This window comes from Sus scrofa, chromosome 4, assembly GCF_054392235.1.
Source record: "Sus scrofa isolate SSC_HxYL_T2T_F1_AM1 chromosome 4, Sscrofa_HxYL_maternal_Yorkshire_Landrace_v2.0, whole genome shotgun sequence".
NCBI classification, from domain to species: domain Eukaryota; kingdom Metazoa; phylum Chordata; class Mammalia; order Artiodactyla; family Suidae; genus Sus; species Sus scrofa.
The window spans coordinates 88349197-88377008 of NC_139386.1; the positions used below are offsets into that span (position 1 = coordinate 88349197).

Below are 27812 nucleotides of genomic sequence, written 5' to 3' on the forward strand. Positions count from 1 at the left end.
ACAAAGTTAAAGATAACTACCTCAAATCTAGGCTCATGATAAATGAGAAAGAAAAAAAAAGATGTTGCCATTTAAGAGAGCTAACTGGGAAGCAGTGTTTAGAGGATAGCCAAATTTTAATTAGAACCAAGGAAGTAACCAGAAAAGAAAAGGTTGAAGGTATTCGAGATTTTGCTAATAACTGAAGTTGAAAAGACCCACAAGTGTTTTTCAGGAGCTGCAGAGGGTTGGAAAACACAATCAGCCAAACAAGATGAGTCTGGAAGATGAGCGAGAATGTGGGTATCCTGAACTTCAATAGTGAGTGATGCAAACAATAAGAAGAGAGTTAATGAGTCTAGTTCTGGTAGTATCAATACGGATGGTGATGATGCGGCCAAGGCAGGGTTTCTCAACCTGGGTACTATTGACATTTTAAGCTTAATATTTTGTTTAGGAGGCTGTCCATTGTCAGATGTTTAGCAGGATCCCTGGTATCTACCCACTAGATGCCAGGAGTACCCCCTTTCCAGCTGTAACAACTAAAAATGTTTCCAAGTGTTGCCAAATATCCCCTGAAGGACACAAGATAGGCTCCAGGTGAAAACCTCTGGGCTAAGGGTTAACAGTAGAGAGAAGCGTCTTGGCTACAGAATAATATGGAGGGAGAACTCTGGGGGCACTTCAATTTTTAAAATTATGATGGAGTAAGACAGACTTTTGGGATATATATTTCTATGAGTTTTAACAAACAAAGATACTTGTGAAAGCACCACTGCAATCAGGACACAGAGCCATCCTATCACCTCAAAACATTCCCTCATGCTTTCCCGTAACCCTTAAGGTCTAGGAACCACTGATCTGTTCATTATTATCATTTTTCAAGAATGTCATATAAATGAAAGAATACAGTATATAAACTTTTTAGACTTGGTTTTGCTAAGTGTAAGTAATGCTTTGGAGATTGATCTTAATAGTTATTAATATCAATAGTTCATTGCATTTTGGGGTTCCATTTTCATTAGTTTAATTAACTATTTTAAAATAACAATTATTGACTATGTTCTAAGGCAGAGTTCTTAGTACTCTCATACCCTGCTGCATTTAATTCACAACTACTAGCCCTTATTAATATTCTCATTTACAGATAAGGAATCAGGAAGAAGGTTCAAATAACTTGCAGAATCACACAGCCTATATGTAGCAGAGCCTGAAGAGAATTTTAACGTGAGAGCCCACATGTCAGAATTAATTGCTTTGCTCTTAGTAATGTAGAGAGGCCTACCAGTAAGTAAACAGCAAGGAGGGAAGAGAGGTGGTAGGAAAATTAGATGGCTTCTAATCAAATCCTGAGTCAGGTTTTACCTATTTCTGAAGCAAATATTTTAAATATTTATATCATTTATTTTTAGAACAAATGTGTGGATGTATTTTGTATAAAGATTAATTGCCAACTTTAATTTCTTAAAGCTTTTGTCAGGAAGGAAAAGGATTTTATGCAAGATTCAATTAACTGTTTAAATATTATATTAAGGATTAAAAAACTGTTTAAAATAACAGAGTACCAAACAAAGGCTTGATTTTGGCTGCTAGCGACGGAGATCATACTGAGCAGGATATATAAGACTAGTAACTCCCAAAAGTCAGTTCCTTACCTGGTAGCGCCCTGCATCCAATACAACCATTTTGGGTGTCACACTATTGCTGGTCTCATAATCTTGGAGTGGAACATGAGCCTCTGTGAGTTGGATTCCAAGAAGAGTGGCCAGAGAATTACTGATGCAATACCTTTAAAAGTAAATTTAAAATGTTCATTATCTGAATCTCATCCAGTTCACTCTAAAAGCATTCACATTTAAAATTTTTCTAATATCTAAGAGCATGTGAGTGATACTGTTTTAAATTGGGGGAAAAATAAGTTTAGAGATTTGAAGAAAAAAAATGGGAACAGGAACATAAAACTGGTAATTACTGGTAAGCAAAACTCTGATTGCCAACTAAAATTTCAGGTTCACTACAGGGATGAGGGTAAAGATTACAAGAATTCTCAAATATTTGAGCAGGGAGAGACAAAACCAGAAATAGGGCTAAAATGTAGAAACACTTATTCATCCAAGAACTACTGCCACCTATGTAAAGAGATCATTAGTGCTCCCAGATCTCAGGCTGCAAGTACATTCACTACAAAATGAGGAGAGGAGTTCCCGTCGTGGCGCAGTGGTTAACGAATCCTACTAGGAAACATGAGGTTGCGGGTTCGGTCCCTGCCCTTGCTCAGTGGGTTAACAATCCGGCATTGCTGTGAGCTGTGGTGTAGGTTGCAGACGCGGCTTGGATCCCGCGCTGCTGTGGCTCCGGCGTAGGCCAGTGGCTACAGCTCCGATTCGACCCCTAGCCTGGGAACCTCCATATGCTGCGGGAGTGGCCCAAAGAAATAGCAAAAAAAAAAAAAAAAAAAAAGAAAAAGAGGAGAAAAGAGTCTATTATTTTTAAGCACCTTAACAAGGAAGTGGTGGTTATTAATGATAGTAGGGCCTTCACTTTCCTAAAGAAATCCTAGAAAGAAAAAATTTTAGTAAGTGCTTCTGAAAGTTCAGCCAAATAGCTCAGGTAGTAACTATACCAGACAACTAGTGACACCGGTAAAATAATAAAAGTAACCATGATTTTAAAAAGCCATTGTTGGAGTTCCCGTCGTGGCACAGTGGTTAACGGATCTGACTAGGAACCATGAGGTTGCGGGTTCGGTCCCTGCCCTCACTCAGTGGGTTAATGATCCGGCGTTGCCGTGAGCTGTGGTGTAGGTCGCAGACGCGGCTTGGATCCCGCGTTGCTGTGGCTCTGGTGTAGGCCGGTGGCTACAGCTCCGATTCGACCCCTAGCCTGGGAACCTCCATATGCCGCAGGAGCGGCCCAAGAAATAGCAAAAAAGACAAAAAAAAAAAAAAAAAAAAAAAAAAAAAAGCCATTGTTTTACAAGAACTGTGTAAATGGAGGTGAACAATGATGTATCCCAACTACCAAAGCAACAACAAGCAAAGTGGCAAAGAATTCAATGCAGAATAGAGCATTATGAAGAAAACTTTCTCCAACTTACGCAATTTTCCTGCAAACAGCTAAAGCACAGAAGAGGATATCATTTTCTTCATGCCACTTGCACCTGTACCAAAAAAGAGACTTTAATATCCTGATCTAACTGACGTAATACAGCTTATGGGTTTTTTTTTAAACCAAATATAAATTTTATATTTTTATTTCCTAATTTACCTGAGGAAAAATATAATTCATAAGAATAATCTGCATTGCAACTTTAGTATCCAGTCACTTCAGATAATTTATAATTATTAACTCATTTTTAAATTTTTCAGTTTCATTGAAGCACAGATGATTTACAATGTTGTGATAATTTCTGCTGTACAAAGTGATTCAGTTACACATGTACACATAACCATTCTCTTTCAGATTCTTTTACCATATAGATTATTACAGAATATTGGGTAGAGAACCCTGTAGCCTGTAAAAAGGAGACCATAAAAAAAGCTATACAAAACGAAAAGGCAGAGAAGTATGAGCCAGATAAAAGAACAAGACAAAACCCCAGAAGAGCAGCTAAGTGAACGGAGATAAGCAACCTTCATGAAAAAGACTTTAAAGTGATGATAGTAAAGGTAATCCAAGATCTCGGAGAAAAAAACTGGAGCCTAAGATCAATAAATTATAAGAAATGTTTAACAGAGAAATAAAGATTAAACAAGCAGAGGTGCAGAATACAGTAACTGAAATAAAAATTCACTAGAAGGAACCAATAACAGAATACAAGAGGCAGGAGAATGAGTAAGTGAGGTGGAAGCCAGATTGATAGGAATCACTGGTGCAGAACAGAAAGAAGAATGAAAAGAAATTAGGAAAGTCTAAGAGAACTTTGGGACAATTTCAAACCAACATTCACATTATAGGGGTGCCAGAAGAAGAGAGAAAGGGCTGGAGAAAATGTATGAAGAAATAATAGCTGAAAACTTCCTAAACATGGGAAAGGAACAACTCAAATCCAGGAAGCACAATGAATATGATACGGAAAAAACCCAAGGAGGAACACTTTGAGACACATATTAAGCAAAATGACCAAAATTAAAGACAAAGAAAATATTGAAAGCAGCTAGGGAAAAGCAACAAATTAACATATAAGCAAATCCCAATAAGGTTATCAGCTGATTTTTCCAGCAGAATCTCTGCAAGCATGTTATACTTAAAAGTGATGAAAGCAAAAAAATCTACAACCAAGAATATTCTACTCAGCAAGGCTCTCATTCAGATTTGAAGGAAAAAATCAAAAGCTTTACAGACCAACAAAAGCTCAGAGAATTCAACACCACTGAACCAGCTTTATAACAAATACCAAAGGAAAGAAAAGGCCACAACTAGGAACAAGAAAATTACAAATGAGAAAGCTCACTGATAAAGGCAAAAACTCAGTATAGGTAGAAAATCATCTACACACAAATATGATACCAAAACCAGCAACTGTGAGAAGAGGAGGGTATAAATGCAGAATACCGGAGATGCATTTGCAATTAAGAGACCAGCAACTTAAAACAATCTTGTGTGTGTATACACACACACACACACAAACACACAGACTCCTTTATCAAAACATGACAACCTCAAACCAAAAATCTATAATAGATATACACACACAAATAAGAAAAAGCAGTCCAAACACAACACTGAAGACAGTCATCATATCACAAGAGATGAAAAAGGGAAGAAAAAAGACCAACAAAAAAAAAAATCAAAATCATTTAGCAAATTTGTAATAAGAACATAAATATCAGGGAGTTCCCATTGTGGCTCAGCAGTAACCAATTCAACTAGTATCCATGAGGACATGGGTTCCATCTCTGGCCCTGCTCAGTGGGTCAAGGATCTGGCACTGCCATGAGCGTGGTGTAGGTCACAGATGCAGCTCAGATCCCGTGTTGCTGTGGCTGTGGCATAGGCCAGCATCTACAGCTCCAATTTGACCCCTATCTAGGAACTTTCATATTCTGCAGATTAGGCCCTAAAAAGCCAAAAAAAAAAAAAAAGTAATGAAATAATGCCATTTGCAGCAACATGGCTGGACCTAGAGGTTATCATGCTAAGTTAATCAGACAGTGAAAGACAAACATTACATGACAACACATATGTGGAATCTTAAAAAAGGATACAAATGAACTTCTGTGCAAAACAGAAACAGACTCACAAGATTTTGAAAACAAACTTATGGTTACCAAAGGGGACAAGGGTGGGGAGGGGTGGACTGGGGGTTTGAGATTGTCTGCCGCTTATGGGTTTTCTATATGCCATATTTCTAGCTTTCTAGTTTAGTTGAAATCATTTAAGAAAAACTGATGCTATTACACAAAGATTAACGTTTCTATTTTAATATAAAAAAGATTCTTTAAAACTTTGTTATATCCTCTGATGAACATTCATGATGCATTTCAAACCACACACGACTGTTATAGATTTTTACCTTGAAATAAAATGAGTGTTCCAGAGACATGTTAGTGACTATGGTTAACACATACTCATTCAACAAGCATTTACTGAACACATTCTATTTACCAGGAACTTTTCTAGGCACTAGGGATGCCATATTGTATGAAAAACCCTTATCCACACAAAAATGGGGAAGCTGTATTAAAAAAAAGATGTAGGCATAATACATCTAAGTTCTAAGAAGGAAAAAAAAAAAAAACAAGAAAAAGATGCTAGGAAATGCTAGAGAAGGGTGACATTTTAGATAAGAGGTAGCCAGGAGAGGTGTTACTGAGAAGTAAACGTTTGAGTGAGTGGAGACCTCATGAGGTGATGATGGAAAGAAAATGACCAACAACACATTTTCATGATGAGAGGTCCTATAAACCTGTGTATATCTCCCCCCAAGTGGATTAAGTCTATCAAGACTCAGAACTGCACTGTCTGCATAATGGAAAACTTGCCTGAACACAGCAAGAATCTTACAAACATGCTAAACAGTAAGTGTAAAAAGTCCCGTATTTGCACTTATGTTAAGTAAATGGAAGACTATCTAAAAATATATAAGAATTTTCCACTGCTCTTAAAAGTGATTCATAAATGATTCATAAAACTCTTAAAATGAAGCCTTAAGTTAAAACTAAATTTCATTTCTTACATGCTCAACCAGAATTAAGTATTTTTAAATTTCCAGTTAGTTTTGTTCCTTGTCCAGAACTTACACTGAAGAGTACCTACTTCATATACACTTTCCCTTGAAGATAATTTAAACAAAAACAATTGAAAAATCAACAGTATTCCAGTAATAAAACAAACAAAAAAACCCCCCCACAAAAATGTGATCTCAGAGAAAGTCTCCAAATCTAGTTATGCTATTAAAAATGACATTATTTTGGTGTTTTTATTTATTGGTCCTCTTCCTCCAAATCATCCCACCAATCCCTCTAAAAACATGAATGTATCTTCCAGTAAAGGAAGATTCATTCTAAAAATCTCAATAAGCAGAACTGCTTTGTACACTCTATAGAAGCTATTAATATTCATTACGTGACCTCAAATCTAGCTCCAACTTTAATGCATTTAAATGTGTTTCTTTTATGAGATTCCACTCCAAAGTCATAATATAAGGTCACAAGTGAGTACGTGTGCTAGGTTCACAAGCTACTGCCAACATTCCAACACTATCTCCTTCACTAAAAGAATGTGCAGCACACAGCATTTATACTTCTCTTTTCCTCCGATCTCCAAAGGTCTCAATGGTCTCACTTCCACCTATTTCAGGGTTAAGCTACCTTCTTCTTCTCAAGGATAACCTTGCCTTTACCTTCCTCAGGAACCAGTGTCATCTGAAATTATAGATGTTCTCTGCTCTAGTCAAACTGACTCACTGATTTTTCTTAATCTCAATGCTTACATTCCTCTGAGTCACTGTTCAGGTCATTTTCTTCTCTTAGAAATGTCCTCCCTTCAACTCAAATCTCTGCTCATATAAATTCTATCCATCTTTCTAGAAGAATCAAATAAAACATTTATTCCATAAAGCATTTCATATATTTTTAACCTGTATACTGAAGTGATTTTTTTCCCTCATCTGATCATAATCTTTTCAAATTCTTTAAGAATCATCAGAAATTATTGTAACTCTAGTATGTCTACATGCTTCATTGCTCTTATCAGAGAGAAGACTCAGAGCAAGTGTGATCATGTTACTCTTTCCCATGTTTCCCAAAGAATCTAGTCTTATGCCTTATGTGTAAGAGCTGCTCATATATTTGTTAAATATACAAAATTCAATAAACTGGACTAAGAAAAAACTATTCTGAAGTGCTGTCAAGAGAGAAAGATAAGACGGCAGAGTAGGAGGATTTGAGCTCACCTCCTTTCACAAAAACACCAAAATTACAACTAACTGCTGAACAATCATTGACAAAAGGACTGGAACCTACCTAAAAAGAAATTCTACATCCAAAGATAAAGAAGCAGCCAAAACGAGAGAGTGAGGGCCGCATTCACCATGTAATCAAAATTTATACTCACCAGGTGGGCAACCCACAAACTGGAAAATAATTATATCACAGAAGTTCTCTCACAAGAATGAGAATTCCGAGCCCCATGTCAGGCTCTCCAGCCTTGAAGACTGGTATTGGGAAGAGGAGCCCACAGAGCATTTGGGTTTGAAGATCAGCAGAGCTTGATCACAGGAACTACACAGGACTGGGGGGATGAGGGTCTACTGGTGGCAGAGGTACCAGGGAATACTCATTGGCGTAAGGTCTCCTGGAGGCTGCCATTTTGACACCAAGACCTGGCTCCACCGAAGAGCCTATAGGCTCCAGTGCTGGGACACCTCAGGCCAAACAACCAATACTGTAGGAATACAGTCCCACCCATAAGCAGACAGGCTGCCTGAAGTCTTCCTGAGCTGACTGCTGCCCCTCAACACACCTCTTGACATGGCTCTGCCCACCAGAGGGACAAGTCCCAGCTCCACCTACCAGTGGGCTGGCATCAGTCACTCCCACCAGGAAGCCTGCACAAGCCTCTAGACCAACCTCACCTACCAGGGAGCAGAAACCAAAATCAAGAGGAACTACAATTCTGCAGCCTGTGAAATGGAGACCTCAAACAAAAAGTTAGACAGCAAAGGAATATGGTCCAGAAAAGGAATAAGATTAAAACCCCAGAAGAACAACTAAGTGAAATGGAGATGAACAATCAATCTGAAAGAGAATTCAGAGTAATGACAGCCACTATGATCCAAGATCTCAGAAAAAGAAGAGATACACAAAATGAGAAGATACAAGAAATGTTTAACAAAGCTAGAAGATATAAAGAAAGGTTGAACAATACAATACTCCAGAAGGAATCGATAGCAGAATGAATGAGTCTGGAGAACAGATAAGTGAGCTATAAGGGAGAATGGTGGAAAACACTGACATGGAACAGTGGTTTTTTTTTTCTTTCTTTTTTTTTTTTTTTTGTCTTTTTAGGGCTGCCCGTGCAGCATTATGTAAGTCCCCAGGCCAGGGTCAAATCAGAGCTGCAGGTGCCGGCCTACACTACAGCCACTGCAACGTGGGATCTGAGCAGTGTCCGTGACCTACACCACAGCTCACAGCAACACCAGATCTTTGACCCACTGAGCAAGCCCAGGGATTGAACCTGTGTCCTCATAGAATACTACTCAGGTTACTGCTGAGCCACGATGAGAACTTCAAAATGAGGATAGTTTAAGAGATCTCTGAGACATCAAATTACCAACATTTGCATTACAAGGCTCCTATAAGAAAAGAAAAAGGACCTGAGAAAATATTTGAAGAGATAGTAGCTAAAAACGTCCCTAACATGAGAAAGGAAACTCAAATACAGCAAGTCAGAGTCCCAAAAGGATAAACCCAAGAAGGAACATGCCAAGACACGTATTAATCAAACAGACAAAAATCAAAGACAAAAAATATTAAAAACAAGGGGAGAGCAGCAAATAACAGACAAAGGAATCCCCTAAGCTGTTTTTAGCAGAAACTCTGAAGGTCAGAAGGTAGTGGCAGGGTATGTTTAAAGTGATGAAAGGGAAAAACTTACAACCAAGAATATTCTACCCAGCAAGGCTCTTATTCAGATTTCATGAAGAAATCAAAAACTTTACAGATAAACAAAAGCCAAGAGAATTCAGGATCACCAAACTAGATTTACAGCAAATGCTAAAGGAACTTATCTAGGCAGAAAAGAAAAGGCAACAACTAAAAACAAAATTACCAGGCAGACTTAAGCAAATCCCACCCTATCCTGGATGGAGTCCTCATTCCCTCCCCGACCCGTGACACTGACCAGAACATGCCCAGAGATCCTTCCCCTTTTGTGGTAAAGGACTGCTAAGTTCCTGGCCTTATCAGGCCCAAGCAGAAGGTCAAAACATAGCTAGGCTTTCCAAATTGCCAGCACCAGTTGGTTCAGGGGCACCAAGACCAAGAGGTGACCCAGAATGACCCAGTACATTATGTCATATTTATAATAATTAGCATTGTGGTTTTTGACACTTGGGTTTCATTTGAGTGCTTATGGGTAAGCACCTGCACACAAGGAGAAAAGACGCATAACCTAAAGCTGTCAAAGACCTTGTCAATCAAATCATGTAGGACATAGGGAAGGACTTTGCACTACTCTGAAAAAATCAGCCCTCCCCTCACTGTCGGGCTGTTCCTGGTTTTCCAGACAGACCACTCTCTTCCCTTCAGGAGAATACTTTAGCTTGCTTTGCTTAATAAAACTTGAAACTGCTCTTTATCTCTTGACTGAATTCTTTCCTTAGGGGACAAGAACAGAGGAACTGCCATTCTACCAGTAACATATCTGGTGCCATGACTCAGATTTGCTGGATTTGAAAGGTATGCCTGACTTTCAACCAACTGCGCCTTCCATTCCTGCTTCCTTCCTCAATTTTCCCTCCCTGACACTCTGAGAATGTCTTTGCTTAGCTTTAGTTTTGGTATAGCAGATACTTTCTTTTCCACTGGTGCTGGGGCCTAGAGATGTTTCCTACTTTGGCACCATATAAGCATGCTTTGCAGACAATTTGACTGTTATGTCTGTGCAGGACACAGATGGTTGGGATACTAAGCCTTCTCTCTTGTGCCAGGACAGGGTTTAAGCAGATTTCTTTTTGCCTATTTTTTCAAGCATCTGGCATTTTGCCACTCTAAGAGACGGAGCATGGACCTTAGCTTGATTTGGATAGACTATAAGATCAATGAGATAAAAAGACTTCTTCAGATTTTACAGGCCCCCTCTCCCAACAGCCAAATCCCCAAACTAGAAACTCTGGCCACATGTTTCATCTTTCAGGTCATCCTTAAGCAGGGTCAATGGGACTTAAGGTGACTGGAACAATGCTAAATCCTGGGGACTACATCCCAGCACAGGACCTTTGATAATTGAAGATATACAGGGAAAATGCCCAGAGAAAGGACTCAGGAAAGCTGCAACAGCTTCAGGTTAGAGTACTTGGTAAGATGTACCAACCAATAGCCCCTGGGGCAAGCAACATGCTTTGCCCAGCAGGTTCATAGGCAAAGGACACTTCATTCACAAGAGGCCACTGGGGACTTGAGGAATGCCCCAAGACTACCATGTGCATTCATCTTTTCTCTTTCAGATGGGCAACCAACTGTCCGCCTCTGGAGATGCACCCTTGGGATGTATCCTAAAGAACTGGGCTAAGTTTGATGCCCAAACATTGAAGGGGAGGCAATTTTCTTCTGCAACACAGCATGTCCACAATATAAGCTAGGAGGGGGGAGAAATCTGACCTGGTATTGGGAGTTTAAATTATAATACCATACTACTGGCAGCATTACAGGTCCGGCAACCAACTCCTTGTTGCCCTTAGGATCTCTTCCAACCCCCTACCCTGGCCACTGTCATCACTGCAGGAACCCAGGATGCTGGAAGACAAACTGCCTGGAAACACAAAGAAGCCCCATAAGTCATGCCCCAATGCAACAAGTTTGGCCACTGGAAAAAGGACTGCCCTTAGGTCAGGAGGGACCTTTGGTCTGTCCCTGACCAAATCATGACCTTGAACTGAGGGTATCCTCAACCCCAGCTTCTGAATCAAGGACCATTATCATAGGACAGAGCACAGGGCAACTTTGGATGTGGCAGGTAGAGCTGGAAATTTTCTATTTGAGATGCACTAGGATGTCTGCGTGAACCTTCAATTCATTGTAAAGCTTTTAGCTATAAAACCATGATTAAAGAAGAGTTTCCCAGTGTCCTAGTGTGTTAAGGATCCAACACTGTCACTGCTATGGCTTGGTTTACTGTTGTGACATGAGTTCAATCCCTGGCCTGGGAACTTCTGCATGATGTGGTGGAAAAAAAAAAAAAAGCAGGATAAGGATGGAGGAAGAGTAAGATGTGACACTCACCTTCTCCCACAAACACATTAAAAAAAACCCAACCCATCTACATATAGAATGATTCACACAGCTACTGAAAGCCTTCCTGCTAAAATCTGGAACAAGACAAGGATGCCCACTCACCACTTTTATTCAACATATCATTGGAAGTCCTAGCCACAGCAATCAGAAAAACAAAAGAAATAAAAATAGAAGAGGTAAAATTGTCACTGTATGCAAATGACATTACCATATATAGAAAACCCTAATGACTCCACACAAAAACTACTCAAAATGATCAATGAATTCAGCAAAGTAAGCAGGATACAAGATTAACATTCAGTAATTGGTTGCATTTTTGTATACTGACAATGAAATATTAGAAAAGGAATATAAAAATAACTGCCTTTTAAAACAACCTAAAAAAGTTAAAATACCTAGGAATAAACCTGACCAAGGAGGTGAAAGACTTATATGCTGAGAACTATAAAACATTAATCAAGGATATTAAAGACGGTTCAAAGAGATGGAAAGACAGTCCATGTTCCTGGACTGAATAATTAATATCATTAAAATGGCCATGCTACTCAAAGCAATCTACAGATTTAATGTGATCCCTGTCAAATTACTCATGACATTTTTCACAGAACTAGAAGAAACAATCCAAAAACTTGGACGGAACCATAAAATACCCAGAATTTCCAAGGCAATCCTGAGGGAAAAAATACCAAGCAAGAGGCATAACTTTCCCAGACTTCAGACAATACTACAAAGCTAGAGTAATCAAGACAGTGTGGTACTGGTATACAAACAGACACACAGACCAATGGAACAGAATAGAGAACCCAGAAACAAACCCAGACACCTATGGTCAATTAATCTTCAACAAAGGAGACAAGAATATAAAATGGGAAAAAGTCTTTTCACCAAGTGGTGCTGGGAAAACTGGACGGCTGCATGTAAATTAATGAAACTAGAACACACACTCACACCATGCACAAAAATAAACTCAAAATGGCTTGAAGATTTAGACATAAGACAAGACACCATAAAACTCCTAGAAGAGAATATAGGCAAAACATTCTCTGACATTGACTGTACAAATGTTTTCTTAGGTCAGTCTCCCAAAGCAATAGAAATAAAAAATCAATGGGATCTACTCAAACTTACAAGTTTTGCACAGCAAAGGAAACTATTAAAAAACCCAAAAAGACAAACTACAGAATGGGAAAAAATAGCTGCAAACGATGCACCTGACAAGGGCCTAATCTCCAAAACACACAAACAACTCAACAGCAAAAAAACAAACAACCCAATTTAAAAATGGACAGAAGACCTAAATAGACATCTCTCCAAAGAGGACATATGGAAGGCCAACAGTACATGAAAAAATGCTCAACATCACTAGTTATTAGCGAAATGCAAATCAAAACTAGTGTGGTACCACCTCACACCAGTCAGAACAGCCATCATTAGTAAGTCTACAAATAACAAATGCTGGAGAGGGTGTGGAGAAAAGGGAACCCTCCTATGCTGTTGGTGGAAATGTAAATTGGTACAACCACTATGGAAAATAGCATGGATGTACCTCACAAAACTAAATATAGAACTACCATATGATTCAGCAATCCCATTCCTGGGCATATATCCAGACAAAGCATTCACTGAAAAAGATAAATGCATCCCTATGTTCACTGCAGCACTACTGACAATAACCAAGACATGGAAACAATCTAAATTTCCAATGACAGATGAATGGATTAAGAAGATGTGGTACATATCCACAATGGAATACTACTCAGCCATAAAAAAGAACAAAATAATGCCATTTGCAGCAACATGGATGGAACCAGAGACTCTCATACTAAGTGAATCAGGTCAGAAAAAAAGACAAATACCATATATCACTTATACCTGGAACCTAAATTACAGCACAAATGAACCTGTTTATAAAAAAGAAACAAACTCATGGACACGGAGAACAGACTTGTGGTTGCCAAGGTGGGGGAAGGGAGTGGGAGGGACTGGGAGTTTGGGGTTAGTAGATGCAAAGTACTGCATTTGGAATGGATAAGCAGTGAGATTCTGTGTATAGCACAGGGAACTATATCTAGTCACTTGTGATGGAACATGATAAAGGATAATGTGAAAAAAAATGTATAGCTGTGTCACTTTGCAGTGCAGCAGAAACAGAGAACACTGTAAATCAACTACAATAAAAAGACTTTTTTAGGAGTTCCTGTCGTGGCACAGTGGTTAATGAATCCAACCAGGAACCATGAGGTTGCAGGTTCGATCCCCGGTCTTGCTCAGTGGGTTAAGGATCCAGCGTTGCTGTGAGCTGTGGTGTAGGTCACAGACACAGCTCGGATTCCGCGTTGCTGTGGCTCTGGCGTAGGCTGGCAGCTGCAGCTCCGATTGGACCCCCAGCCTGGGAACCTCCATATGCTGCGGGAAGCAGCCCTAGAAAAGGCAAAAAGACCAAAAAAAAAAAAAAAAAAAAAAAAAAAACAACTTTTTTAAAAACCCTATGACTAAAGATAATTTTCTTTTTTTGTCTTTCTAGTAGGGCCACACCCATGGCATATAGAAATCCCCATGTTTGGGGTCAAATTGGAGCTGTAGCTGCTGGCCTACACCACAGCCACAGCAATGCCAGATCCCAGCTTTGTCTGCAACCTACACCACAGCTCATGGCAACGCTGGACCCTTAACCCACTGAGTGGGGCCAGGAATTGAACCTGCATCTTCATGGATACCAGCTGGGTTTGTTACCACTGAACCAAAATGGGAACTCACTAGAAAAAGATAATTTTTTATGATACTGTGTGACCAAAAGTACTCTTTAAACTCTAGAGAAAACTGGTTAAGATGACACTCTCCTGAAATTCTAAAATGAGTTCTTTTTGCATATGCAGTTAGAGAAAGCTAGCTTAATACATTTTTTTTTTTTAATTTTTGGAATTCTGATCCTGAGAGAATAAAAATACACTTAGGAGAAAGCTTCAAGTTAACTCTTATTGTGTCCTTGAAATACAAACACAGTCCACTTTGCCTGAGACTTCAACCTTGGATTAACTAGAACTTCAAGCCAAGAAAAAAAAAAAAAAAAAGAAAAGAAAAAAAACGTTTGGGTATAATAAACATGCATCTTGCACCACATTAAAGAAAAACTGTACTATGAGAAAAATGTTTTTAGAGGTTATGAAATATGTTCTTAGTTTGCCAATCAACAAAAGGATGGCAAAGCAATTCAATTACTTGTTTCTTGGTTTTGTTAAGATGATTAAGGGTTAAAAGTTGTAATATGTAAACATTCAACACATGGGAACAAAGGGAAACATTTTCAGTGTGTAAAGCAAGTAGGATACATATTGTTGGTGAGAGAAGATAAAAAGAGATATTTTTGCTGAGGGAAAATATAATTTTGTCCTACAGCTGGTTGTTTCTGGATGGAAAAAAAATAGGACAAATTAATATGGAAACAGAAAGTGATAGATGGTTTGTAAAAAAGGAACTTATGAAAAAAGAATTTTGTATGTTGTTAAGATTAGATTGAATTTAATTAGGTAAGTGAATTTTATTACAGTAAGGTAGTACAAGAATGGAATTTGGTTCTAAGAGAACAAAATTTTCCTATAATATTGAGGTGATTTTGATAACAGACTCTAAGTTTCTTTCTCTATCTAGCTTTGAATTTTCCAGAGGCAATCTGAGACATCTAAGAAAAATACTGATAAAAAAGTTAAAAGAATTCTAATGGAAAGCTATTGTTTTTCTTCTAACCATACTTTTGGCCTCAATATTCAGGATGGAAAAATCACCTAGTTAAGTTGTAACAAAGTATAATTACTCATGATGGCATCATTGCTGACTTTGTTTCTTAAAGCACATGTACAAGGTTTGTGTGATAACTGGGTATAAGTTTTACAATGTATAGCCTATAAAATGATTCTCCATCAGTATATCTCTATGCTTGTTTGTCATGTCTGACTGGTATTCCTCCACCAGATGGAAGAAGCTTCTAAGCTCACCATGGGACACTAGAAGTTTACACTTCTCACCAGTCTATTAGAACTCAAAGGACCCACTGGCTTATAGACAGTAGACTACTGAGATACTAGGTGTTGTGTTAGAAAAATCCTAATGTCTCAGTGTCCTACCTTAAACCCAACTATGCTCTTGCCAGTCATATGGAAAGATAAACTGATCCATTCATGCACTGAAACTGTTAACCTGACTTCTGTCAGGATAAATGACCTCCAGGATTAGCTACTAAATAACCCAGAGGTAGTCTGCTTTTCAGATGGCGGTAGTTATATGCAAAAGCGAATAAAATATGCTGCATATGCAACAGTCTTAGAGACAATGGCTCTTCCTCCTCACACCTTTACCCAACTGACAGAACTCACTGCTTTAACCAGAGCATTGGAATTAGCTAAAAACAAGAGGGCCACTATATACACAGACACTAAGTATGCATTCCTAGTGCTACATACCAACGCTGCCACTGGAAGGAATGGGGCTATTTAACAGCTAAAAAAACCCTGCTATTAAGTATGTACCTCAAATTCTGTCATTGCTGGAGGCAGTTCACCTACCAAAGGAAACTGCAGTGGTTCACAATAGAGGACATCAGAGAATACAGAACAATGCGGCTAAAGGAAACCATAGAGCTGACCAAAAGGCTCAGTAGGCTGTCTAATCCAAAGACACTTTTTTGGGAGTCTTCATCCCTTCCCCCACCTACTCTTTCCCATAAGCCTCATTATATCCAGTAGGAGGAAGGCTGGACTAACAAGAAAGGCTACAGTCTTAACCCACAGGGATGGTATCTTACACCTTCCCCAGTCTATACAAAGAAAGGTTTTAAAAGCTTTACATGACACCTGTCACTTTGGGAAGGACAGCCTTCACCAACTTTGCAGGCAGCCATTTACTGGAAAAGAGTAAGACGATAGAGAAGGTTTGTCAGGCAGATCCTCTATGGGCCTACAACACCTCCAATGGTCAACCCCCACCCCCCACCCTATTAGCAGTCAGGGGTCCCACCTGGGGGAAGTCTGGCCAACTGACGTCACTCAATTCTTCCCTGCCAGGGTTTTAAATATCTCTTAATTTATTTAGATACCTTTATGATCTGAACTGAAGTTTTTTCCACCTAAACTGAAAAGGCTCAAGAAGTGGCTAAGACTCTTCTTAAAGAAGTCATTCCCAGATCTGGGCTTCCCTGGTCATACGGAGTGACAATGGACCTTCTTTTGTTTCACAAATAACTCAACATGCATCCAACGGTCTGGAGACTGAATATTTTCTCCATATATCCTGGAGGTTCCAATCCTCAGGGAAAGCGGAACAAGTCAATAAAATTCTCAAACATAGTCTAAGCAAACTCTGCCAAGAAACTTCCTAAACTTGGTAGAGCTCCTTCCAATTGCCTTTCTCAAGATGCAGACAGCCCTAAAGGCTGAGTTAAAACTCAGCATCTTTGAACTCCTGTACAGGAGACACTTTCTTTTTTTTTTTTTTTTTTTTTTTATTTTAGCAAGGGGGTCAGGTTATCCTTACATGTATACATTGCAATTACAGTTTTTCCCCCACCCTTTCTTCTGTTGCAACATGAGTATCTAGACATAGTTCTCAATGCTATTCAGCAGGATCTCCTTGTAAATCTATTCTAGGTTGTGTCTGATAAGCCCAAGCTCCCGATCCCTCCCACTCCCTCCCCCTCCCATCAGGCAACCACAAGTCTCTTCTCCAAGTCCATGATTTTCTTTTCTGAGGAGATGTTCATTTGTGCTGGATATTAGATTCCAGTTATAAGTGATATCATATGGCATTTGTCTTTCTCTTTCTGGCTCATTTCACTCAAGATGAGATTCTCTAGTTCCATCCATGTTGCTGCAAATGGCATTATGTCATTCTTTTTTATGGCTGAGTAGTATTCCATTGTGTATATATACCACTTCTTCCGAATCCAATCATCTGTTGATGGACATTTGGGTTGTTTCCATGTCCTGGCTATTGTGAATAGTGCTTCAATGAACATGCGGGTGCATGTGTCTCTTTTAAGTAGAGTTTTGTCCGGATAGATGCCCAAGAGTGGGACTGCGGGGTCATATGGAAGTTCTATGTATAGATTTCTAAGGTATCTCCAAACTGTTCTCCATAGTGGCTGTACCAGTTTACATTCCCACCAACAGTGCAAGAGGGTTCCCTTTTCTCCACAGCCCCTCCAGCACTTGTTATTTGTGGATTTATTAATGATGGCCATTCTGACTGGTGTGAGGTGGTATCTCATGGTAGTTTTGATTTGCATTTCTCTTATAACCAGCGATGTTGAGCATTTTTTCATGTGTTTGTTGGCCATCTGTATAACTTCTTTGGAGAAATGTCTATTCAGGTCTTTTGCCCATTTTTCCATTGATTGATTGGTTTTTTTGCTGTTGAGTTGTATAAGTTGCTTATATATTCTAGAGATTAAGCCCTTGTCGGTTGCATCATTTGAAACTATTTTCTCCCATTCTGTAAGTTGTCTTTTTGTTTTCTTTTTGGTTTCCTTTGCTGTGCAAAAGCTTTTCAGTTTGATGAGGTCCCATGGGTTTATTTTTGCTCTTATTTCTATTGCTTTGGGAGACTGACCTGAGAAAATATTCATGAGGTTGATGTCAGAGAGTGTTTTGCCTATGTTTTCTTCTAGGAGTTTGATGGTGTCCTGTCGTATATTTAAGTCTTTCAGCCATTTTGAGTTTATTTTTGTGCATTGTGTGAGGGTGTGTTCTAGTTTCGTTGCTTTGCATGCAGCTGAGGAGACACTTTCTATACACAAACCTCATAATGAATCCCAAGATCTTAGGGCTGGCCCAACATGTAATAACTTTAGGACAAGTACAATGGGCACTCCGAGCCTTTGGGAATAACATACTGCCAAAGCCTACTGACCACGGTATAGAGTCAAGTCCTTACAAAAACCTGGAAGGATAGATCTCCAAGGTCCCAGCTGACTTCTACATCCAAGGGCCTTTTCACAGTTTTTCTCCCTATTCCTATAGCTATCAAGGTGCCTGGCATTGCCAGATGGATCCATCACATAAGGGTCAAGCCATGCATGGGCTGCAACTTCTGAGGAGAAGCCCTCCAAGGATCCTCTAAACAACTATACTTGCAAACCTTTGGAACACCTAAAACTCCTCTTTCAAAAGACACCGGATAAGTAATGCCTCCTAGTTCCCTTTTACCACAATATAGGTGGGCTCCTGTTGGGTAATCGTATGCTCATATAACTTCTCATCTTTATAATTTTACTTCTCTGTTGTTTCCCTGAACCGACCATAAAATGACACTTAGAGCTTCTTTTTCACTTCTTGGTTCATAGCTAATCCCAAGTTCTTGATACAATCAATTGAGAGACGTTCAAAAGACACATTGAAAACCGTATCCAACAGGCCTCCAGCCTTGTGGATAGAAACTTTCAAGGGTAGTTCACTTGGAAAAAACATGATCTTGGATGCTCTGGCTCCTTCCTTTTCTGGGGCCCCTTGTTTTCATCTTATCTTTTGTCCTGTTCAGGCTTTGCTACCAAACCTCCTATTTAAATTCATCTCCTTTTACTCTCAGATGATAAAACTTGAGATGGTTCTCAGCCATGGGTATTAGCCCATCTACAGCCAAGAGACATCATTCTACATGGGACCTCTGAATCAATCCTCCAGGACATGTAGACAGAAATGTGACAGCTAGCAAGAATAGGGACTCTAAACCACTCTACATCACTTTTCAGCAGGATGCAGCCAGACAATGCCCTTCTTTCCAAAGATTTTAGGGTCTCAGCTTTTGAGGGAAGAAACGCTAGGTAGCTAGGCAGACATAAATGGGTCCTACCCCCATCCTAGACAGTGTCATCTTTCTCTCCACTACCTAGACACTGACCATAACACATCCAGATATCCTCCATTTTGTGGTTAAGGACTACTAAGTTACAGCCTTATAAGGCCCAAGTAGAAGGTCAAAAACACAGCTGCCCTTTTCAAACTGCCAGTGCAAGTTGGTGCAGGGGCACCAAGACCAAGAGGTGACCCAAAACAAGCTGGGTTCATTATGCCGTATTTATAATAAATTAGCATTGTGGTCTCCCACCCCCATGGGTTTCACTTGAGTGCTATGCACAAGCGCCTGCATACAAGGAGAAAAGGTATATAACCCAAAGCTGTCAAAGACCTTGTCAATCAAATCATGTAGGACACAGGGAGGGACTTTATACTACTCTTAAGAAACCAAACCTCCCCCACTACGGGGGTGTTTCTGGTTTTCCAGACAGACCACACTCTTCCCTTTAGGAGCATATTTTAGCTTGCTTTGCTTAAAACTCCTTTATGTCTCTCTCGGCTGAATTCTTTCTTTTGGGGGAAAGAACTGAGGCATTGCTGTTCCACTGTAACACTGCAAACAGAAAAGCTCATCAGTAAAGGCAAGTATACAGTAAAGGTAGGACTCCTCAACACACAAATATGTATCAAAACCAGCAACTGTAAGAAGAGGAGAGTACAAATGGAGAACATTAGAAATGCGCTTGAAATTAAGAAAGCAGCAACTTAAAAAAAATCTCTTTGTATGTATACAGGCTGTTATTATCAAAAACCTCATGATAACCGCAAACCAAAAACCTACAATAGATACACACAAAAAAAGAAAAAGAAATCCAAATACAACTTAAAGATAATCATCAAGTCATGAGTGAACAAAAGAGGAAGGGGAGAAAAAAAAGACCTTTAAAAATCCAGAACAAAAGAACAAAATGGCAGTAAGAACATACATATCGATACATACTTTAAATATAGATTAAATGTTTGAACCAAAAGACATAGACTAGTTGAATGGATACAAAAACAAGATCTGTATATATGCTTTATATGAGAGACTTCAGATCTAGGGACACATACAGATTGAACAAAAGGGGATAGAAAAGGTATTCCATGCAAGGGAAAAATCAAAAGAAGGTTGGGGAGTTCCCATCACGGGGAACTTGGGGACCTCAATGGTTAATGAACCCAACTAGTATCCATGAGGATGTGGATTTGGTCCCTGACCCTGCTCAGTGGGTTAGGGATCCGGCATTGCCATGAGCTGTGGTGTAGGTCACAGACATGGCTCAGATCCCATGTGGCTCTGGCTGTGGTGTAGGCTGGCAGATGTAACTCTGATTCGATCCCTGCCTGGGAATCTCTGTATGCTGTGGGTGCAGCCCTAAAAAGACAAAAAAGAAAAAAGAAAGTTGGAGTAGCAGTACTCATATTAGACAAAATAAAACATAGTTATAAAAGACAAAGAAGGAAAATACATACTAATCAAAGTATCTATCCAAGAGATAATATAACATATATTTTATATATATGTATATGTATATATAAATTGCACCCAATATAGGAACACCTCAGTATATAAGGGATATGCTAAGAGTCATAAAAAGACAAATTGACAGTAACAACAATAGTGTGGGACATTAACACCCTGCTTACATCACTGGAAAGATCATCCACAGAGAACATCAATAAGGAAACAGAGGCCTTAAGTGACACTTTACACCACATGGAATTGATTGATATTTATAGAGTATTCCATCTAGAAGCAACAGAATACACATTCTTTTCAAGTGCACAGGAAATAATCTCCAGGACAGATCAAATGCTGGGCCACAAAGCAAACCTAAGTAAAAAAAAATATATATGATTTGAAATCATATCAAGCATCTTTTCCCATCATCATGCTATGAGATTAGAAATCAACTATAAGGAAAAAAAACCTGCAAAACAACACAAACACCTGGAAGCTAAACAATTATGTTACTTAACAACCAATGGATTACTAGAGAAATCAAAGAGGAAATTAAAAAATTCATAAGAGAAAAACGAAAACAAAAACACAATGACCCAAAAACAGCAAAAGAAGATCTAAGAGGAAAGTTTACAGCAATACAATTTTACCTCAGGAAACAAGAAAAATCTCAAACAACCTAAGCTTATGCCTAAAGTAACTAGAGAAAGAAGAACAAAACCCAAAGTTAGAAGGAAAGAAATCATAAAGATCAGAGCAGAAATAAGTGAAATAGAAAAATTATAAAAAAAAAAGAAGAAACTAAAAGGTGGTTCTTTGAAAAAAATAAATAAAACTGATAAACTTTTAGACAGACTCATCAAGAAAATGAGAGAAGGCTCAAATCATAAAATTAGAGATGAAAAAGGAGACGTTACAACCGACATTACAGAAATACAAAGAATCATAAGAGATATTACAAGCAACTATATGGCCACATATTAGACATATTTGGGCAATATATAGGCATAGAGAACCTAGAAAACTGAGAAAAAAATGAACAAATTCTTAAAAAGATACAATTTCCCAAGACTAAACCAGAGAGAAGTAGAAAACATGAACAGACCAGTCACAAATACTGAAATTGAGACTATGATTTTAAAACTCCCAGAAAACAAAAGTCCAGACCAGATGGCTTCACAGGTAAATTCTAATAAATATTCAGAGAAGAGTTAACACTTATTCTTCCAAAAAACTTCCAAAAAATTGAAGAAGGAACACTCCCAAACTCATTTTATGAGGCCACCATCACCCTGATACCAAAACCAGAAAAGGATACACAAAAAAAATTACAGACTAATATCACCAATGAACATAGATGTAAAAATTCTCAACAAAACGAATCCAACAAAACATTAAAAGGATGATTCACCATGATCAAGTGGGATTTATCCCAGGCTGCAAGGATTTTTCAATATCTGCTGATCACTTGGTGTGATACAACACATTAACAAAGTGAATAAAAACCATATGATCATCTCAACAGATGTAGAAAAAACTTTTGACAAAATTCATGATAAAAATTCTCTCCAGAAAGTGGGCATTCAGGGAACCCACCTCAACATAACAAAGGCCATATATGACAAACCCACAGCTAACATCATTCTCAATGGCGAAAAACTGAAAACGTTTCCTACAAGATCAGGAACAAGACAAGGATATCCACTCTTATCAGTTTTATTCAACATAGTTTTGGAAGCCCTGGCTATGGCCATCATAAAAGAAATAAAAAGAGTACAAATTGGAAAAGAAGTAAAACTATCACTGTTTGCAGATGGCATGATATTATACATAGAAAATGTATGTAGAAGACATTACCACAAAACTATCAGAGCTCACCAATGAATTTGGTAGTTACAGGATACAAAATTAATACACAGAAATCTGCTATATTTCTATACACTAACAATGAAAGATCAGAGAGAAATTAAGGCAACAATCCCATTTACCACTGCTTTCAAAAAGGATAAAATACCTAAGAATAAACCTACCTTAGGAAGCAAAAGACCTGTACTCTGAACACAATATGACATTGACGGAAGAAATTGAAGATGACAAAAACAGATGAAAAGATATACCATGTCCTCGGATTGAATCAATACTCAAGGCAATTTACAGATTCAATTCAATCTCTATCAAATTACCAATGGCATTTTTTTGCATATATAGAACAAAAAAAATCTTAAAATTTGTATGCAAACACAAAGGACTCCAAATAGCCAAAGCAGTCTTTTTTATAAAGATTTTTATTTTTTCCATTAGAGTTGGTTTACAGTGTTCTGTCAATTTCTACTGCACAGCAAAGTGACCCAGTCAAACACACATATATACATTCTTTTTCTCACCTTATCCTCCATCATGTGACTAGATATAGGTTCCAGTGCTATACAGCAGGATCTCATTGCTTATCCATTGCAAAGGCAATAGTCTGCATCTATTAACCCCAAATTCCCAGTCCATCCCACTCTCTCCCCCTTCCCCTTAGCAACCACAAGTCTGTTTTCCAAGTCCATGAGTTTCCTTTCTGTGGAAGGGTTTATTTGTGCAGTATATTAGATCCCAGATATAAATGAAACATACAGTACTTGTCTTTCTCTTTCTGACTTACTTCACTTTAGTATAAGAGTCTCTATTTCCATCCATGTTGCTGCAAATGGCATTATTTTGTCTTTTTTTTTTTTTTTAATGGCTGAGTAGTGGCCAAAGCCATCTCTAGAAAGAAAAATGGAGCTGGAGGAATCAAGTTCCCTGACTTCAAACAATAACTATAAGGCTATAGTAACCAAAACAGTATGGTACTAGCACAAAGACAGACTTATAAATCAAGTGAAAAGGATAAAGTCTCACAAATAAAGCCACACATCTCTAGTCAATTAATCTACAACAAAGGAGGCAAGAATATACAATGAAAAAGTCTTCAAAAAGTGGTGCTGGGAAAACTGGACAGCTACACATAAAAGAATGAAATTAGAATATTCTCTAACACCATACACAAAAATAAACTCAAAATGGATCAAAGACCTAAAAGACCAGATACTATAAAATTCTTAAGAGGAAAATACAGGCAGAATAGTCTTTTATATAAATCATAGCCATATCTTTTTAGATCTACCTCCTAGAGTAATGATAATCAAAACAAATAGGACCTAATTAAACTTAAAACCTTCTGCACAGCAAAGGAAACCATAAACAAAAAGACAATCAAAAGAATGGGAGAAAATATATGCAAATGAAGCAACTGATGAGGGATTAATCTCCAAAACAACATTTCCTGCAACTTGATATCAAAAAACAAACAACCCAATCAAAAACTGAGCAGAAGATCTAAACAGACATTTCTCCAAAGACGGCCAAAAAGCACATGAAAAGATGATCTAATCGGTAAGTATTAGATAAATGCAAATCAAAATTATACTGAGGTATCATCTCACACCAGTCTGAATGGTGGTTATCAAAGGGTCTCCAAACAAATTCTGGAGTGGGTATGGATAAAAGAGAACCCTCCTATACTGCTGGTAGGCACATAAATTGGTACAGCCACTATGGAGAACAGCATGGATGTCCCTTAAAAGACTAAAAATGGAGCTACCATATGATGCAGCAAGCCCACTCCTGGGCATGTATCTAGAGAAGAGTGTAATTCAGAGGTATACATGCACCCCGGTGTTCACTGCAGCACTATTCACAATAGTCAAAACATGGAAGCAACCTAAATGTCCACTGACAGATGAATGGATAAAGAAGATGTGGTACATATATGTATAATGGTATGTTAGCCATAAAAAAGAATGAAATAATGTTATTTACAGCCAGCATGGATGGACTTAGAGATTATCATACTAAGTGAGAAAATCAGAAAAACAAATACATGATATCATTTATATGTGCAATCTAAAAAAAAAAATGGTACAAATGAACTTATTATTTACAAAACAGAAACAGACTCCTAGGCATAGAAAGCAAAATTCTGGTTACTAAAGGGGAAATGTAGGGGGAGAAATAAATTTGGGATTAACATATATACACTACTATATAAGGACCTATATATAAAGCACAGGGAACTCTATCCAATATTCTGCAATAACCTACAGCAGAAAAGACTCTTTAGGAAGTAAATATATGGTATACATATAACTGGATCACTTTTCTGAACACCTGAAATAAACACTGTAAATCAAATATATTCCAATATAAAATAAAAAATTTCAAAAATTAAATTATGTCAAAACTTACACTTGACTTTAGCCAAAAGGCCGAGAAACAACTGTGATGTCAAAAAAGTCAAAATATAAAACTGCCTTTCTTAGAAGTACTATTGTGGGGCTTCTGGTTCAAGATGCATATATTTATCTTCTCTTGTTCCCATGGCCCTACCAAAATGAGAGTCAAAGAATCAAAATAGTCGATATCCACAACAAAGGAGAAAACAGGAAGAAACTTCCATGGAAGAGAGTTTTAAAAATCTGTTCAATACAGAAAGTAAATGAATGAATAAGTGATGGAGCTAGGTAAAGGAAAATGCTGCCTTCGGTACTCACAGAACAGGCTACACAGAAGTTAATCTACCTACTGAACTCTGGAGAGGCTCTGAACTCATGGACAGGTCCCTGGCCAGAGAGCAGAGGTTTACTGGACATCTGTCCAAAGAATTGTCAACTTTCCCGACCCCATGCAAAGAAGTGATCTGTTCTTAGAGAACTAGGCAGCAAGAATGAATACTGATTCCCTAAGGCAAAACTCTCAATATTCTGGAATTTGTGATTCTGCCTCCACCTTAACATCTAGCTCCCTTGTTTGCTTTCCCTATAGCAAGGCCTAATCTGCTGATACTCCTCATTGGACAACACAGAGCTCTTACTCATCTTTGCAGCCTCATTTTAACATGTGATTTAACCAAGGACTATCAAACAACCAAGGAAAGCCTGCAACATGAAAACAACAACAATGAATGAAATCAAGATAGGAAGACCATAATTCACAACTCAAAAGAATGAGATAATCCAAGAAACAAATGCAAGCTAACATTTCTGCCCCACCAACCAGTACCCCAACCAGATTTGTAAAATTACTGCATCTATGATCCTAGTTTTTCTTTTCATCTCTCCTACTTAACACTGATGACTCACTATGGTACTTTAAATAGCATGATGGCAACTGTAGACTGAGAGGTATTGAGAATCTTGGGAGTTCCTGTTGTGGCTCAGTGGAAGTGAATATGACTAGGATCCATGAGGATGCAGGTCAATCCCTGGCCTCGCTTAGTGGGTTAAAGATCTGGCAATGCCGTGAGCTACGGTGGCAGATGAAGCTCAGACCTGGCATTGCTATGCTGTGGTGCAGGCCAGAGGCTATAGCTCCAATTCGACCCCTGGCCTGGGGACCTCCATATGCCATGACTGCGGCACTAAAAAGACAAAAAAATAAAAATAAAAAATAAAATAAAAAAATCAGTCTCTGCCTAGTCTGAAAATGTCAGAGTTTCTGAGGGCTCTCTGTTGAGTCTTCTCTCTGCATCCTCTAAGATCTGCCTAAGTGATCTCATCCATATGCTACAAGAACCATTTAGGCAGAGGATTTGACTCTCCTTCACTGTATTTTCAGCACCCAGAACAGTGCCTGGCACACAGGGAAATGAATGCTGACATTATCCAAACCTCTCCACTGAGTTCTAGGCCAGGAAGACCAGCTGCCTGCTTGTTATTTCTAGATCTTGCCTCACTAGGGCCTCAAAACATTCTAAACTTGGTCTCTCTTCCCCATCCACTCTGAGATCCAAGTTAGAAACCTGCGCATTGTCTTTAGGTTTTTTCCCTTCATTCTCTCTTCCTGTATCCAATCCATCAGCAAGGTCTCCTAATTTTTTACCAACATCACTTCTCCTTTTTCTGCTCTAACTCTACTGTCACCACCCTTGTCCAAGCCATTTCTTGCCTGGACTAGAGAAATGACCTAATAATTAAAGACTACATACTTCCTTTCTTGCCTTCCTCTAATATATCCATTAAAACCTCCTATCTTTTAGAAAATTCTGTTAATTCTCAACTTGATAAAATTCCTTGCTGTAGCTAACAAGGCTCGAGCTTATGGTCCTTGCTTATTGTTTCAATCTCATCTTGTGCATTCTCCCTTTTGCTTGTTACTCTCCGGTGAGTGAAACTGTTCCTTTTATTTTTCATATGGATGCATCTCTTCTCTTGCTTCGGAGCTCAGCTTTTCATGTTACACCCTCAAAAACAGTCTCGACAATTCTAGAAAGTAGTCTACCTTTCTCCACACTTTTCTCTACTACAGTATCCAGCTGATTTCCTTCTTAGCACTGATTACAAGTTAAAATCACTAAAAAGTTTTACAGTGTGTTTCTCTTTCCCATTTAAATGTGAGCTTCAGGAAGGCGGGAACCACATTAACCTTGGTCACCAGTGTACCTTCAGTAAGTGCCTAGGATACTTTTTGGGAAAGGGGAGATGCCCAATAAATACTCATTAATTAAAGTTGCCTTGTTTCAGTCAGCAGGACAATTATGGCATGAAGCAATAAGGAGAATGGGAGATCTATACAAGTTATAAATACTCTAGCTTTCAAAATAACTGGTAGTCATTGCGTAACCGTACTCAATTTCACCAATACAAAACCTACTTATTTCTCCTGGAGCTAGAGACAACATTCATCCAAAGCTTATTACAAATTTTAATGTCCTTTAAGTGGAATTTTAAGTGCAGTGTTTGAAATGAGTCCCATTTGCTTACATTAACAGATTTAACAATAGTTTCTATTGTCCACTACTGCCAAAACTCCCTTGTTAAGATCCTATATTTCGGTATCTCACACTATGATACTCAGGAAAAGGTGGATCTACCCTTTACAAATCAGTTTATTATTAAAGTGTTTAAAGCATTATGTAATGGTTCTTTTTAACAAAATCCCATGGCACAAATCTCAAAAAATGTCTTATACCAAAAGTACTCTTGTTGCAGCCTATACATACTCTGAGACTCAACACTGTGTTTCTTCGGTTCTAAAACATGCTTTTTTTCACCTTTTAACTGA

The 27812-nt window shown here is 38.4% G+C and overlaps 2 protein-coding genes across 4 annotated transcripts in view; one reads left to right on the plus strand and one right to left on the minus strand.

The window, feature by feature from the left end:
- The window catches only part of ILDR2 (immunoglobulin like domain containing receptor 2), a 170909-nt gene that overhangs the window by 47311 nt on the left and 95786 nt on the right, over nucleotides 1-27812 (plus strand). The window lies entirely within an intron of this gene.
- MAEL (maelstrom spermatogenic transposon silencer) overlaps nucleotides 1-27812 on the minus strand; it is a 50186-nt gene that overhangs the window by 3184 nt on the left and 19190 nt on the right. The window contains 2 exon segments of the mRNA NM_001097511.1: nucleotides 1635-1767; nucleotides 3077-3139. Coding sequence (NP_001090980.1) covers nucleotides 1635-1767; nucleotides 3077-3139 — 196 coding nt within the window.